General features: G+C 38.4%; 1 protein-coding gene across 1 annotated transcript in view; it reads left to right on the plus strand.

Annotated features, from left to right (window-relative positions):
• IQUB (IQ motif and ubiquitin domain containing) overlaps positions 1–9782 on the plus strand; it is a 52632-nt gene extending 42850 nt beyond the window's left edge. The window contains 6 exon segments of the mRNA XM_075599899.1: positions 4338–4508; positions 5762–5938; positions 6564–6812; positions 8018–8203; positions 9432–9526; positions 9528–9782. Of these exon segments, the coding sequence (XP_075456014.1) occupies positions 4338–4508; positions 5762–5938; positions 6564–6812; positions 8018–8203; positions 9432–9526; positions 9528–9603 (954 nt within the window). The 3' untranslated portion in view covers positions 9604–9782.
• The last annotated feature ends 7646 nt before the right edge of the window (positions 9783–17428 follow it).

The raw sequence follows: 17428 nt of genomic DNA on the forward strand, positions 1-17428 counted from the left end.
CGTAGGACAATAAAATGCTGCACTGAAACTTTTTAAGGTGTGCTAATGTTTTCCTTCCACTGATTGTTGATGCTATTGCCGGACATCATTTTCTAATAATTAGCAACTAAGGACATTTAACTTTGTGGTTATACTGTATGATTACATTATCAAGGCTTGCTTTATTTATAACATTCATTAGACTCATCATATTAAGAACTTTGTAAACAATGTGATTGAAAATATGTTTTAGGTAGATTTTATAGGTTATAGTTGTTGAGCCTTTAGATAAAATGTATCCTGCATGCAGCTTTACATTTTGGAGTACTCTATGGACCCCTTTCACCCTTTACAGAAATCAAGCAGTCATGTTTGAGTTGTAATATTCATAAGAGAGTCAGATCAACATAGAAATCCAGTGTCAATCCTTCTAATTTCTGTTTCTCCAGAAACAGCCTAAACCTTCCTTCAGCTAGTGTGAAAATTCACTGTTTCGCGTGGGGATTTATTTATACCAAATTGTGATTTTCTTTTTTCTGATAAAGTTATGTGACAAAATGGCATGCATTTGTATATCTAGTAAAAACTGTCAGGTGTCCGGAAATCATTATGACTTTTCAAAGCCTATGAAGTTCTTTACTGCAGTAACAGCAATACTGATTAAAGCACATGGTCAAAAGCACAACCCAGTAGAGAGTTCATTACTTGCTCAGCATGACCAAGTCAGTTACCATCTATTTTGCAGCTAATAAATCATTGTACGTGGGTAAACAACATCAGCATTTCAAACACTGAGGAGAACTAATTGGCCAAGAAACAGATATTGTCAGATTTTCAGCTGCAATTGTATTGTTCGTTGTTTACTATATGTGTAGCCCTTTTTGTGAATCCCAGATCTAAGGGAACTACTGGTGTGCTGTGTATACCTGTGGTTTCAGGAGCTCTGAGCCTCCGCCATGGGAGAGCCTGGGGTCATACCCTTAACTATCATGGTGCAGCGCCTCCACTTACCCAGGATCCCCATATTAGAGAATCTGCCCTGAGTAAGAAACATACAACGGTATTGTGCAACAGGCAACCTTTTACTATTGCAATATGTAACGAAAGCTTAGAGAGTATACATGACACGTCTTAACCCTTATACTCTATATATCACATCATGTAACACACACACAGTGGCTCAGCCACACCTTGTTAGGTATAATGTTCTGTACACAGGTGGCTCTGCCACTCTCCCTAGGAGTATGTCCTGTAACTAGTGTCTGTATAGCATAGTACGCTGGCACACTGGTGCCCCCAATTAGTTAGTGGGAGGCGGGATCAGCGCCTGATGACCGGTGTAGGTGCACTTGCTGATTAAAGATACCTTCCGGTCACTACGGTGACCACACCACTTCACACAGGTACCCAGTGTTGCTCCAGCCTTTCGCCGACACTCCGTTATGCTGTGCGGTCTGTCCTCCAGACCAAGATGGCGTCCGCAACTCCGCAGCTGTACCGCACTAAAGGGTGGGTCCCTAACTACTACGGCCGTCCCTACAAAAGCGGCACCCTACGATGACAGGGGTAATGCTCCTGGGGGCTGGGGAATGTCTCTCACCTAAGCGGAAGGGTCACTGACCCTCCGCTCGCGCACACGAGGTTCCGCCACCTTTCTCCTTCACCTCTCACTCGTGTGTCCCACCGCCCACACGCATCCTGTCTTCTCTATCCAGAGTCTCGCACCCTATTGGTCCCCAGCCTCAGCTGACTATCCCACAGTTCAGAGTTCAGAGTGCAACCCCCAAAGTCTCTCCAGATTGGTTGCCGTTCGCGCGCTTTCCTCGCGCATGCGCAGCCTGACTCTTACTCAGTGACCTTACTGGCAACAGAACAGTATGGCGCTTCCTATGTCAGTGACAGCGCGGAACCATCATATATATGTATACACATCCTTACATATGTTTTAATAGTTGTAGCGAAGTGAAGATTTTAAAATTACAAACACTCTGAGTTAATATTCTATCAAAAGAAAGCAAACCATTCGAGGGCCTGATTTGAACTTCTATTCTTCTAAAATCAAGAAAGTACAAAAATGCAGTGATAATAATTGTCACAGGAGACCAGTTCCTTTAACACCTTTCACTTTCACTAGGCAGGACACAGCTTGTGGAATAAAATGAGGTGTATTCTGGTAAACCAGCAGGCATACAAAATAACACAAAACAGGGAAAAATACACATTCACTGGGGGCCTAATGGGAGACACTAGCCTCAACTAGCTGCAGGGCGCCTGCTTCAGGAAGACTTACCCTGTCCGCTCCACGTCCAGGGACACCACGGTACTATATTCGATATAGCAGCCTGGCTTTCCCCGCTGGCCGGGTCTGCGTTTGTTTGTAGAACTTGGCTGTGTCTCTAGAACTTGTCCTCAGCTTGGCTAGGCTTCTCCGGCACTGCAATGCTGAGTGTGATGGGAGGAGGTAACCAGGCTCTATAATAAAGGTCAAGCCAGTTTGGTTACCCCTGCTCCGTGTATAAGGGTCTCAGAGAGTTAGCTCTTGGACTCAGTAACATTGTATGATCACATTGTACTTTGTGTAATAAAACCATTTTTTTGTGTTTTTTCCTTTCCGGGTATGCCATCAAGCAGGTATTGCTACTGTATGAGTTTCAAGGGGGGTGGGGGGTCGTGGAGGAACCGTTGACAGAATGTGCCTAGGAGGTTGGCGTCCAGAGTTACCGGGTCCCCAATAAATGTACCCGGGAATCATGCCTGATGTTTGGTTTTGAGAGAGCATAATAAATGCTTGATGCTAAATTTTAAGTTGGTATTATTTGTTACCACATACATTCTTATTAGACTCATGAACACTAATAGATACATATTAACAATTAAGGCTGCAGAACAAATCAATCACAAATTTAGTCCCCAAAAATGTGGGTACCCATTGTGTACATTCTCCCAAATGAGTAGCATTACAAATAAGCTACTTATTTACCATTCAAATATTTAAAAGTTAACTAGGAAGAAGGGTTTCCCCTTATGTGTAAACAGAGCGAGCACCATTCGTATTACAGTATGTTGAAAGATGTGGTGTGAAAAATCTTCTAACATAATATGCAACCTGCAGTATAGTAAATGTCAATATACAGTACATGTATGCACCACTTGTTACCAATAAGCTATTTCTACTTTGATTGGGGGTTAATGAACACCCACAAAGGTTAAAAAAAAAACCTTATGCCAGGTGTACTATTAAACAAATATTTTTGATTGGCAATTATGAACATTTATGTTCCATGTTGGCACTTACATGCAGGATTTAGTTTATGAAGTGAGTGTTTGATGGGGGGTGTCAATAGGCAGCTAATTGGGATATGTAGCTTTTAATGAGTCCACTGGTGATTTCACATTACTATGGTGCATGGAAGGAGTGCTGCAGTGAGTTAATACAATAACTGCAAACAATGACACTGCAGCAGAGTCTGGTTGTTTTTATTATTAGTTATACTATTAATTGATATTGTTAGTAATAGTGGTGATACTCGTTTCTATGCACTGTTTGTGGTGTATGGATATTTCCATAGGAGACCAAATTATTTGGACAATGTACATCATCAGTTCTACTTTAGTGTAAAATTGCTCAAATGAATATAGAATACTTAATATCACATATATAGTAAGTCAGGTCATGTTTTGCAGTCCAGAAATTGGTTTAGTTGCTTGTAAGGATGCAAAACAGTGTCTATTGAGTTAATCTCGTGAAAAGAAATGCGAGTGGTTAGAAGTGGGGTTGATAACAGAGCTACAAGAATTTCAGTTGTTGTAAAAAAAAAAAAAATGGAGTTGGAAGCTTTTTGGACAAACGGATCAGATTGGCAAAGCCGTAGTGAAATCATGTCTAAAAAAAGCATTTTCATCACAGATTGGACATGCAAGAAGGGCTGAGAGAATAGCAAACCAAGCCAATCCGACCGGAAAGGGCTCTTTAGACACGGAGTGACACATCTCACAGTTACGAGAATAGGCACCATTGACTTTAAAAACAATGATGCTACTGACTTTGAAACTGGGGAGCCAAGTTTAAATCCCAGTTCCTTGTCACCTTGGGCAAGTCACTTTAACTCCCAGTGCCAAATTGTAAACTTGTCAGGGCCGTGACGGTGCTTGTGTAGCACGTGCAATATTATAGTTCTGTGTAGAACTTTCAATTCCATTTGGAGAAATGCTCTATGTACAGTATTATTTTATACTACTGATAAAAATGATTGCAAGAATTATGTCGATTTCATTTTGGTGCGCAAGTATGTACATTCAGAATTTAATAATATTTTGTGAATCATAATTGTCAATTGTCATTCAATATGTTTCCTAAGTGTTGTGAGCCCAAAAGATGGAAAGCATTTGATGGAAGAACTACTGAAATGTATACTCAGTATACGATCCGTGCAAGAGAACTACGTGACATCTATGCCAGCATCAACACCAAATACTTCAACGATGATGAGAGACTTGATGCACTTTTAACACTTAAGTTAACTGTGCAGGTAAGTTTTGTTTTTTAAACGGTTTTCATGATGTGGCTATGTATTTTGTAAGCCTATTAATATGTCACAGCCTATCTTCAGTTAACATCATTAATGTTTAAATATTGTTCAGACGGTTGTTTTTTTGTTTTTTAGCTGAGCGCCACAACCAAAACAGTCTAGCATGGTAGGTTTTAGATTTAATTTGTTTTGTTCTGTAACATGTGTATTGACTTTAGAAATGTATATTTTTAAAAGGCAACAAATTTAAATATGTTTAAACCTATATAGTGCTCTAATGACATACCAGGCACGTCATAGATAAAAAAATTTTTTACACTACCTCATTCATATCGGGGCACATTTATCAAGTGCGAGTTACCGTACCTGTTTCGACAGGAAACCTGTACCAGCAGTTGATAAATGTGCCCTATAGAATTTGATTCTACCTCAGAACTGGCAGTTTTTTTTGACATTAAGAAATTAGAAAATAATTGCACACAGAAAAGCAGAATTTATAATAGATGCATACAGTATCTCTACTCCCTAAATCCTATTTCCAAAAATAACTTCATAGTTTTTTTTTTAACTTTATACGTAGATCCCAGTAAGTCTTTATAAAGGACCTTAAGTGATCTGACCCTTGTGCAAGCAAGCCAGAGAAAACCATGTGGTTTGTAAACAAAACTCCTGGCTGAGTATCTGTTACATGTAAAACCTTCATTCCTTCACTTCCTGGTCTCATCTTGAATGTGAATCAAAATGTAATATGCATATTATCATAACATAATGATACCCTACAGTATATGTGAAACTACTTTGACCACAAGCCTTAAAAGCCGTAAAGCCTCGTATACACATTTATGATATTACAAGAGTGCTGCTAAGCCTATTATATGGGAAATTAAATTCAGTTTTGATCTCTAAATGTTAAGATCTGTGGAGATCGGCTTCTGTATTACTAAGCATGAGTTATTTTATTTGCTTGAGTCTGTTATTTAACTGTGAATGTTAATAGTTCATAAAAGATTTTCAGTAATCACATGTGTATTTTTACGGTTCACTGATCCTATACATTATATAGCTTGCTATTAAAAGTATCACAAGAATGCTTATTTATTGCAGTGGTTTTTTCAATTACTCTATATTTCCTATGCAATACGGTTGGTTCCCTGTGCTACCAATTAGAACTATACAAGTATTTGTTTATTTCTTCTAGTGGTAACTTGATTGCATTTTCCGTGTTACTGTATATTTGAATGCCAACTTTTCAGGAACATGACTGTAAATTAACCCAGGAGATTGTAGAGCTGATTGACAGAGAGGCTGATCTTCTAATGCGTGGGGTACGAAACTGCAACTTGGAGGGACTTAGGAAAAGAATATCAACACTTTTCCTGCAATACATCAAATTTCCCATTTTTAACCCTGAGGTTGCCAGACTGCTCAAGGTAATATCATCTACATGTACAACTTGTTTTACTCGTTTTTTTATTGATTTTTTTATTTTATTACACTTGTTTCAAAACAGTATATTGTATTTTGTGATCTTCACAAATGGAACAATAGTTTTACCCTTCTTAAAAATGAGACTGCATAAAAGTAATTACTAGACAGCATGCGGGACTATTAATAATACTTTATGGCAGGTCCTTCTGTTTTTCTTAGGAATTAAACACATACAAATGAATAAAAAAAGCACAGTAAGAACCATATTAACCACTTCATAGCCAAAGTGACCAGCAAAACAAGGTCCTAAACGGTAGCCTCTGTAGCATACAATGTAGTTGATATGGGTTCTACCCCAAAACTACCATAACTCTAGCTACATGTATACTCCTCCAGTGCCATTGGAGCCTGTAAGCAATTGAGCACAGGGATAGCATACAAGTACCTATGGCATGCAGGTACCATTGATAAATACAATACCCACCTTCCTATAACAGAGAAGGACACAGAGGATAACTACTGTGTAAAAGACAGGGACATCACACAGAAGGGAATAGCTAAGGGACGTAAAATCCTTTCAAGTTTATGGGTACTATAATTACAGACTCGCAAATTTACATTTTTCAGGTTCCTCAGGACCCAGCAGTTCTGCGCAAAAACATATACTTCTGTTCCAGTTGCAAAAGCTATCTGCCATCTACTGAGTTTTCTCTATCTGCTAATGCACGCACTGTGGGTAGATGTCGCAAATGTTCACAAATAGACAATGAAGCTCGGCAGAGAGAAGAATTTTCAAAATATAAAATTTTACTTAAACAACTTAAAAAATCAGAAGTAGATTATGGTGATGGAGCTAGAATTGCCTTCTTGTTGCAGGTAAGAATCACTTTTAATATAGGCAGACATGTTACATATACTGTATTCATAAGTGGCTAGGAATGTGTCTGTAATATGTGCCTGATAAGAACACAGCAGTAATGTTATATAGCCAAGCATATTGTGTAATCTTCTTACTTGATTACATATAAAATTGAATTTGATCACCTGTTTTTATTGTCAAAATGTTTGTCATATTTTATGATGTGTACTGTTGGTGTTAAATATTAAAAGGCTGTTCAGTATTAAAGTTGCACACTTTGTGCCGCCACGCTCCAGTAAATTAGAAAGCAATTAGATAACAATGCAATGTTTGCACAACATGGTTCCCCTCATTGAATTGATAAATTAAGTTGATGGACACAAAGTCTCATAATTACACAAATGTTTGAATACTGGGGGAAGAATTTGTTCTTCTTGTAAATATATTTGAGGTGAAAAATTTGGGTGCTACTCCACAGATAATAGTAGTGATAACGTTTTTTCAGGGATTGGACCAGAGCTTTATATCACAAGTGTATAGTACAAAACATTGTCTTTTAGAAAAATATAGAGGGATACAAAAAAATAACACTTGGGCACAGAACTACCCTTTAGATTAGAACACTTAGGTGCTGCATCTCGAACTTTCCAATCGGTTCAAACTTCAAACTCCTCACAGTTACATAGTTACATACAGTAGGTACCACAACTGGGTGTGCCCTCCCAATTGGAAGAGTAAGTATGTTTGAGTATTCATAAGTATTACCTCAATGAGTATAGTTTGCAAAAAGGTAACGCAGAATCTTTATTTAGAACAAAAGCTTTCTACAGTATATGGTCTTATAATGCTTTTATAGTTCTGTATGACATTAAGAAGTTTGTATATGATTTGTAAAAATGACAAAGGACTTGACATGACAATGGAATGTTGCGAATCAGGCATGTAAATGAGTTTTGTGACGACACAGATAGATTTCCAAGTTACTCCTTAGTGAATATAGCAGTTTTGCTGTATATACACATTTCACAAAAGCAACACAATATATACTATATATTTAAACACTGACCTCACTGGTCTTTTGTAAGTCCCACTATTGATGTTATCCTTTAGATAAACCTTTGCATCAGAAAGAAGAATTGGTTGAATACAATAAGGCATAATTGTATGTTTTACATCTCCATTGAACAGATCCTATTATCAGCTTAACGTATTTTAATTACAGCAACAAGACCTCCAGTATCTGGTTGAGAATATTTGGGCTGCTCACTCAGCACTGAGTGCCTGTGATGACCTATATGATTTGGTCATGGTGAGATGGGACAAGTACTTTGAATGGTCTCCATGGAATTGTATTCTCCTTACAAAGGATGAGGCAGTTGTCCATCTCAAGCTTGCCAATGCTGAACAGGTAACCCTTATTCAACATGTGATTTTTTAATATCAATTTTCCTTTATGCAATTGTTCCATGTTGCATATATCAAATATCTTTTATACAATTTCAGTATCCCGATTGTGGCATCAGGCTATTTAGTGGAAAGTACGTTATATCTTCTGGATTGATCTTTTTATCGTATCTTTTACTCACAATACTCATTATCACAGAAATGACTAAAATGCAAACAATATAGTGTGAAGAGCTTTAAAGGGCCATTTTCATATATATTTACCTCTACTAAATATGAGAAAAAAAGAGTAGGTTACACACAAAATGCATATTGGTTAACAGTAAATCCTTGAGCCAGTGACTTTTTATAGAGTTTTTGATTCAGAGTTAAATGTGATTAATCACCTTGGTAACTAAGGCGTTTAAGTTGCATTCACCTGTAACAAAACATCAATTTCTACCAATAGGTGGCATTGCAAAATCAACTCTTGTATATTAGTAATTATTAAACCAGCAGGAAAGGTGACGCACAGTTCTGAGAAGCTGCAAGAGATTAACTTAAATTTGTACTGTACCAGTGAGAAATAACAGTAACCAAGTAGCAATTAAAATCTTCTTAGCACTTTGCAGTGTTGAAAAGTGAATACAATGTTAATCAGAGCACATTTAGCTCAGCATACCTAATATATATATATATTTTCACAGTTACTCAGAAGTGGCTATACTCCTGTACATACAGATACATTTTGTCAGAGTCTCAGTTAGACACATGCACAGTATGTGAGTATGTGTACAGTAAATACACATAGCATCTAATTTGTCTGCAGTCCTTATAAACTTTTGCCATGTTCACTTAAATGGGCATTATTATTTATTCTTTATTTAGTGCTGCAAAGGGACATAAAATGCATGTGCTCACAAGTGTTATTTTTATTTTCTGTAATTTCATTGTAACACCCAAGGGGACCACAGACCAATATATCTGCACTTCTAACTTTTCTCACATCTTATTATTTTGTTTTATGAAATGAAAATCTAAATGTGAGAGTGGTGGGTACAATTAATAATTCTATATTGGTAGTTTTGACATATAAATTATACCAACGGTTGCATTTCATATTGTTAGTGGAATTACTTGTGTACTTTTTCACCCAATTAGCAGCAACATTAACATATACCTATGCATACATTTTCGAATGTTTGTTATATGCCTGTATATATATATATTTTTTTATTTTCTATTTTTTTCAGGCATATGGCATTGTTTTTATTCACAACCTCAAGCACAGGCATACCCTTGCCAAGAACTATTTTACACAGATTCCAGAGATGGTACCATTTCTCTATGGAGAAGTCTAATAAAATGTCTCAAAAGAATGATCTAGTAATAAGCAAACCAATTGCGGAAGCTTCCCACGTCTAATATTTTTAAATCAATATGATCCTATAACTAGTAGGCCTATGTATCTGTTCTTATTCTATAGTTTTATAGCAGTTCAAAACATTTGCTTTATAAAATTGGTACTCGTGCCCTATATGTTGTATAAGAAAATATTTGATTAAAAATTGCACTAACTTGTGTACTCTGCTTATTCTAAAGTAGATATATTTGTCTTGGATTCTGTTTAAATGATTTGAGATTTCAAATACACATATTTTTAAAATATTCGGTAATGGAAAACTGCTTAAGGCACCGTACTTAAAAATATCAAAGGCGGTCATCTCATCCAAAGGCACAGAAATGTGCAGATATTTTGACAACCCAGAGAAGCATGCGTGATATATAATTGTAAAGTGTGTAATAACTGAAGGGTGCTATAGCCACATGTACTTTATAGATTCATAGTTTTTTTGTAAAAAAAAAAACCATTGAACAGCAGTCATACCATTATATTTTTATCTGAAATTAAAAGTAAAGTAACTTGCAAAGCACTTTTGTAGTCCTGACCTATTTTGTGCTTCTAAAAGCAGCAGCCCCCCATGTTACATGTTTTTTTTAAACTTACCTAAACATGATTGCATGGTAACCAATAGAAAACTTTGACGTCATACTGATGATGTGGTTTTCTATTGGCCGTGGGAATGAGCCCTCATCCCACAACCATTTTGTGTCCTGTGAGCTCGTATTTTGGAGGATGTCAAACTGTGAAAACAAGGGGATCCCCGGTGTCAGGGGTCCATTGAGAACTGAGGAGGAGACCTGGTTCAGGTAAGTTTTTTTTTTTGTTGTTTTTTTTTTTTTTTTTTTTTTTAATCTCAAAATAACTTACAGGGAGAATTAGGTGAAAACAGCAGGTTTGTTACAGGGACCAAAATTACTTACATACAATATTTACTACATAATGTCATTAATTCAAACTCATTTGATATTGTTAAATTCTACCATGGTTTGACAATATTTATACCCATATTTGCTATTTACACTGTTATTCTATAAAACAGCTTCCGGTGCTGGAAGACGCTTGCCGGCTCATTCATTTGAAAAATATGTTTTCCAGTGACAGAAGCACTACTTACTACATATGGCCCTTTATTTGTTTCCTTAGCAACAAACAATACAACTTCTTCCCCAGCCAGTGATTAGCCTGCATGCTAAATTCCCTACTTTTAAGAGCACAATCTCTGGTCTGTGCACAATTTAATTCTTGAGAGATTCACTTATGGCAGTCGGTATCAACTTTATATGTATCCTCTAACTAAGTGTTACACCCTTGTGAGCACACAAGTGTATTGATGGACATGCCCTCTGGCCAATGGCTGTGAGACATTGAAAGAACATTTGGCGTATGACATCACAAAAAATAGAAGTGACAAGAGATATAGGCTGGGAGTAGCACATGATGAGGGGGAGAGTTGCGTAGTTTAAGAGATAGGGAATACCTGTCCCAAGGAGCCGGCTGAGATACAGTGTGTAGCAGAGCCTTTCCTGTCTGACAGAGCTGTGGGTACCAGAGATTGCTGGAACGTCCCATGTAAAGGGGACCCACGTCACCGGATGGTCTCGAGGCAGTGAGTAGGCCCAGTGGAATCACATCCGTGGCTAGCACCCATACTACCCTGCTGTATCCTTTTACATCATAACACAGCTAACCACACTATTTGTGAAGTAACAGGCCTGCACCAATAAACACAAGTGTCCTCCACATGAGCTCCAACGCTGTGCCGGCATCAACCAAGTAAGAGACACTGTGGGACAATTGTGCAGCAGAGTACCTCATTGCTATCAATATTTATTGTGCTAAGTGTTGTCCAGTGTCCTCCTATTTTCAGGGGCCCTTAATGTGTTTATTGTGTCTTGCATACGTAAAGTATTGTTATTCAACTATATGTGTCGCGCTGCGTTGTCTGACCTCAGGTAGGCTCCTTGCCAGCTGATTAATCTAATCGATACACAGTGGACGCGGATTCAGGCCCCCGTCCCAGTATGAAAAAAGAATAGGCAGACAGGCGCACTAAGGGACACTAACTCATTTATTTAAATTCCAAAACATAATATAGGTAACACAAAGATATCAGTGACACAGTGATATCATAAGACACACCAATTAAAGGTTAAAAACAATGTGAAGGTAGAGAGGGGAACAGGACACTATCGCATCTGCCCTGCGCATTCAAACAGAAAGGGTCCGGACCCAATCAGTAAACATACCAGATAGCAAGGAGACACGAAGGGTCCTGCACAGCCTCCGCCTGTAAAACTCCACGGGAACAGTCTCACGTGACCTCTACGCGTTTCGCACATAGTGCTTCGTCAGGAGGTCACGTGATGACGCTGTCCCTGGAGTTATGTAGCATACCGCAGCCAATGAATGCCCAAATGAATGGCAATTGAAAACACCAGGCTGCAGTAATTCATTCTAATCTCACGGCTGCCTGTGACAAGCCTAAACCTCAGAATCAATAAAAGGTTTAACCCTGTCCTGTATGCTGGATTAAATACAATTTTATCCAAAAACACAACTTATTTAAAACATCCTTATTAATTGGTTACTAAGGAGTTTTAAAACCCCCACATAAGGGGGGAGCCATAGCATACAAGAAAACACTTAATATATTAAAAAATATATAGAACACATTAATATTCTAAACCATAATACATTGTGTTATAAATCAATAAAAAGATTTAAAAAAGGTTAAACAGGCTAAAAAAAGGCTATATATTTGCACGATCTCTACCTTCACATTGTTTTTTACCTTTAATTGGTGTGTCTTATGATATCACTGTGTCACTGATATCTTTGTGTTACCTATATGATGTTTTGGATTTTAAATAAATAAGTTAGTGTCCCTTAGTGCGCCTGTCTGCCTATTCTTTTTTCTGTCTGTGAGCTCCCTTCCAGGAGCTCACGTTTATAGGGGGGTGTGTGGAGTCCCTCAGTCAGACGGGGCAGCAAGAGGGACCATAATTACAGACAGCATCAGCGCGGAGTGACTTTTCTGCATACCCCATCCTAGTATCTACATACAAATACATCTAGGGAAATAAAGAGGAGTTACATAAGGATGCAAAGCAGAAATGTAAAATGTGATCAAATTCAGATAAGTGAGAAACTACTTAAGCAAAAAAAATAAATCATGAAAAATAGCAGGTGTCTGACTCCCCAAAAAGTGTGGTCACACAAAAAGGCATAGGTAAGGAGCAGCACTCAATTTATAAAATGCTGCTTTTGAGAGATCCTTGCAAGGAAGAGAACAGAACTCGACTAACTGAAACTGTTTAAAAACCAAAAGTATCAGCATTTTAGTTTTTAAGAGCATGCAGGTAGTACAACGCTTCTGGTCTTCATGGGCCCTTCGTCAGCCGTGGGAGTCTGATAACATTCAAGGAAGGTTACATGTACATTTGTAACAATAATATTAGAAACAACTAGTTATCACAACTAAAATGTATGTGGGAGATTTATAAACATGCTGTGTGTGATTCCATGTTTTGCACTAACATTCATCATACTGTATAAGAAAACGGGAGTATTGGACCATATCCAATTAAAGATAGGATTACCAAAGATTTGCTTACACAAAATGCTGCTTTGGCACTTGTTTGCATTATTAGGTCATTTTTATGTGTTTGGATGTAAATTCAGTTACGCCAGAGATAAAAAGGAGTTTTTACCCATGTTCAAAATTTACAAAATTGTGTAAACTCCGGTTTTATTTTAGGGCAATTTTACAATTACAAGTCTTTCATTTTTTGCACCTGAGGTATAAAGCCAGTTTTACTTTGTTTTCTTTGTTAAATACTGTAGGCACACATTGAGGGTCATAGAGCAACTCTAAATTTGGCCTTTTTACATCTACAGATGCAGCGGCTGTCCCTGCTGCATTAATCCTACTGGGGTCTGCCTGTCTGTAAGAGACGCACAGTAAGATATAGACTGAATCAGTCACTCCAACTGTACGCCTCTCACAGGCGATCGCGGGCGTTTTATTTAATTTTAAACATTAGAGTAATGTAGCAGGGGGTCTCCAGAGGAGCTGAACCACATTGATTTCAGGTCCGGGGACCCCCTACTTCCCGAGATACAGGCCCCGTTATGGGGTTACGGTATCCCCGCCATGTAAAAATCCTGTGATCCACGTGACCGAGGGATTTTCACATTGAAGGAGATACCGGCATATCAAGGATTAATGTACTGTGGATGACCTAGCGTTTGTTGAGCAAGTTGCTGCCACCTCACTCAAAGACTGCTATGATCTGCGGTCCTGTCACTTCCGCCTCCTTCCTTCCCCCTTGCTTGGAACCAGGGACATCTGGTTTGTGTTCCCTGGGGGAAGAATTTGAGAAACCACTGGTGCCGAGAGTTCCTGCTGGACGGAGACTCACGAGGACCACACTTGTCTGCGGAGCAGCTGAGCAGAGGAGTAGCTTCTTGCTGACAAATTGGAGCATGAGTATTGATCTCATACATGCTTTTTATCTTTCTTGTTTGTGAGTTTAAGCATTGAGTTTTTTGGAACATTAAATCTATTTTTTATACAGTAATGCACTAGGATGGGGCGCTTTTTTTCTTTTCTTTTTCTATACAGGTTGAGTGGGCAGGTCATTGGACCCTATCAGACGGCTGCCTGTTTCCTGTTCAGTGTTTTTGATTTGCTGTATTGGACTTCATTTTTTGGACTCACAAGGATATTATGTTTTAAGTATTGTCATTTTTTTGTTTATATATTTTTTTATTAGTATTTAATACATTTTTTGGGTTAAATAGGCATCCACAGCACTATTTTTAATTGGTTTCTATTATTTAATTTGGCTACTCATGCTGGGACATACATGTGTGATATTTAGTGGAATATATATGGCTCATTAACACATTGGTGTAGATCCACTTAGATTTTATTGTTCATTACTGACTGGGCATTGCCAGCAGCAGTCACCCAAGCACAATCTTTTTTGTATATATATATATATATATATATATATAATATATATATATATATATATTATATATAACCAGGCAGGTTCCCACTCTCGCCCCTGCTGTTTGCCCTCTCTATAGAACACTTCAGCTGTCTTTTTGGAAATAGCATAGATATTTCTGATTTTAAGTAGGGACAGAAGAATGTAAAATGGCTTTATTTGCAGACTACATAATTCTAACTATTGCTAAACTCCTGACATTGCTTCCTAATCTCTTTCATGTAATGTCCCAATTCAGCACTTATTCTAGATTTAAAATTAACGCAAAATCAGACACCTTTAGCATTACTCTCCCCCCACAAACTATAAAATTACTATATATTAACTTTGATTTTAAGTGGGACCCAAAATCCCTAAAATATTTGGGTATTCAGTTCCCAAAAGATATCAATTCATTATATACTTAATTATACCCCCCTGTTTACAGAACTAGAGAAATAAAATTAACACTGGTCCTATCCAATTTCGTGACTGGGCCTTATTTGGGCAATTAAGATAAACATTCTGCCATGTCTTTTATACTTTTTCCATACCCTTTCAATAGATGTTCCAACACAGGAACTAGCCTTCTGGCAGAAAGTAATAGTTACATTTGTATGGATTACTAAAATCCCCAAATTAGAACCTAAATATTTGATAGACCTAGGGGACAGGGCCTGCCAAATATTTGTAATTACTACAAAGCAGCTCAATTGGGGCAAGTAGTACAATGTCAGATTCCCCCAAAAATGAAAAGATGGATGGACTTAGAAGCTAATTTAACGACCCCCATACGTTTGGCTGACATAATGTGGTTAGATAAAAAAAAAAGAGACACCTAAAATTGTATTAGAAAATCTGGTGCTAAAGCACTCATGCTATGTGGGATGCTTCCAAAGTGAAGCTGAAATTTACAGAAAAAAAACTCTCATGACCCCGCTAGCGAACAACCATAAATTTCCCCCGGGTTGCCACAAATCTTAGATAAGTAGAGGACTCTTGGTACTTCGAAAGTCAAAAATGTATTTGCACAATCCAAGGTTAAATCCTTCCAAAGTTTACAGGAACCAAATTAACTGCCAACATTGGATTTCTATTGATTCAGGCAAGTTAGACATTGTATTGATCAAATATGTGATCTTAAAAAACATTCCATGTCTTACAATACATATTTTAAGAGAATGTGTACACAGGCAATACACCAAATTAAACTAACGTCTCTATACTATATCTTCTCCACGGTGAGAAAGACAGTTACATGCTGGCCTGGGAGAGAGAACTGGGGGAAGTTCTTGATTGGTAAGACTGGCAAGATATCTGGGAAGCAGTGCCCAAAGGTTCAACTTGTACATAGATAAAATAAAATTCATATCAATTATTATACAGATGGTATAAAACTAAATGAATTGACACAACCATATCCCCCACTATTAGAGATTATTTCATATCTGTCATGATTGCCCTAAAATTCAACCTTTGTTAGAGAAAATACTTAATTTTATCATAGACTCAACTGGGGGTAAGAGTGCCAAGATACGCATGGTTCTTACTTCTAAACAAACCAGTCAAAGTCTTAAATAAAAGGCAGGCAAAATGGATTGGGCTTATCCTTAATGCCACCAGATGCTTAGTTGCCAAATGTTGGAGGCAGACAAACCCTCCCACACAGTGGTGCATTGCCATGGTAACGTGAAATCACGGCGTCATTTGCTGCTGAAGAAGGAAGAGGACGGCACAAAGGAGAAGGTAAGAACTTTACAGAGGCCCCATGCTTTCCCCCGGCAATCAGTAGGGAAGAGAGCAGGGTCACTGTATATGGGGTAAAAAAGGGACATTTTCTGCCCCAAAAATTTTGCCGCCTAGGACCAGGATTATCGAGCCTAATTGGAAATTCGCAACTTATCCCATGTAATGCTTATGGTGAGGCAACAGCGAATATGACTAGCACACGTCACAAAGATTATGCTCAGTTCCTGGAGGAAAAAGCTGAGCATAAATAGTGGGACCGGCGAATCAGGCACAGGATTGCTCCACAGGCAGGAGAGAAACTGAAGCCAATCATGCGACTGGAGAATGACGGGGATGGAGCCTGTGCCCGTTCCTCACACAAACATGTAAGACATCAAAGTTCTTCATTTAAAAAAAAAAAATTAAGAAAAGAAATCTCAAATACAACCATCAACAATATAACCATACAACCGTAACAGTATCACGCATAAAACAAAGGGACGGGTGGGCAGGAGCCTTCCTGGCAGGGAGCAGACCGGACTTCCTGCCCTGGCCAGGATTTGAATCCCACCACATCACCCCCTGATGCAGTGAGGGGGAAGGGGGCTAGAGTGGGCAGAACACGGTCAGGCAGCAGGGACAAAGGTGAGGAGGGGGGTAGCCAAGCACCCGCGGTCATGTTCCCTATTGTCAAAGGGGCTCCATGCTGCTTTTCTACTTTAACTGCAGCTTTAGTTGTTTAAGAGGTCTATGCAGAGAGCAGCGAGAAGGCTAATATCGCCAGTAATTTGCCAAATTTGCCTACAGCCATTCAGAACATGGCAAAAAACTGACGAGCTGATTATTACCCGCCAGTTTTGGATGTGTTCTTAAAAAACTCGCCGCGCGGGTGGCGAGAAGCCATATCTTGCCAGTTTTAAAATCCGCCGTATTCTAGTAGCCCCGATCAGCATCTCAGCGCTGATCGGGGCTATAAAATGGAGAGATTTTCTCCAAATCGCTCCGCCAACAGAAGTTGGCAAAAAGCTGCTGCTGAGCGGCGATAGGTGACATAAAAAAAAAATCTGGCCATTTTCCTGCCTCAGATTGATGCAGGGGGGCTCCAGAGCTGATACCCAGGAAT

This window comes from Ascaphus truei, chromosome 5, assembly GCF_040206685.1.
Source record: "Ascaphus truei isolate aAscTru1 chromosome 5, aAscTru1.hap1, whole genome shotgun sequence".
Lineage (NCBI taxonomy): Eukaryota > Metazoa > Chordata > Amphibia > Anura > Ascaphidae > Ascaphus > Ascaphus truei.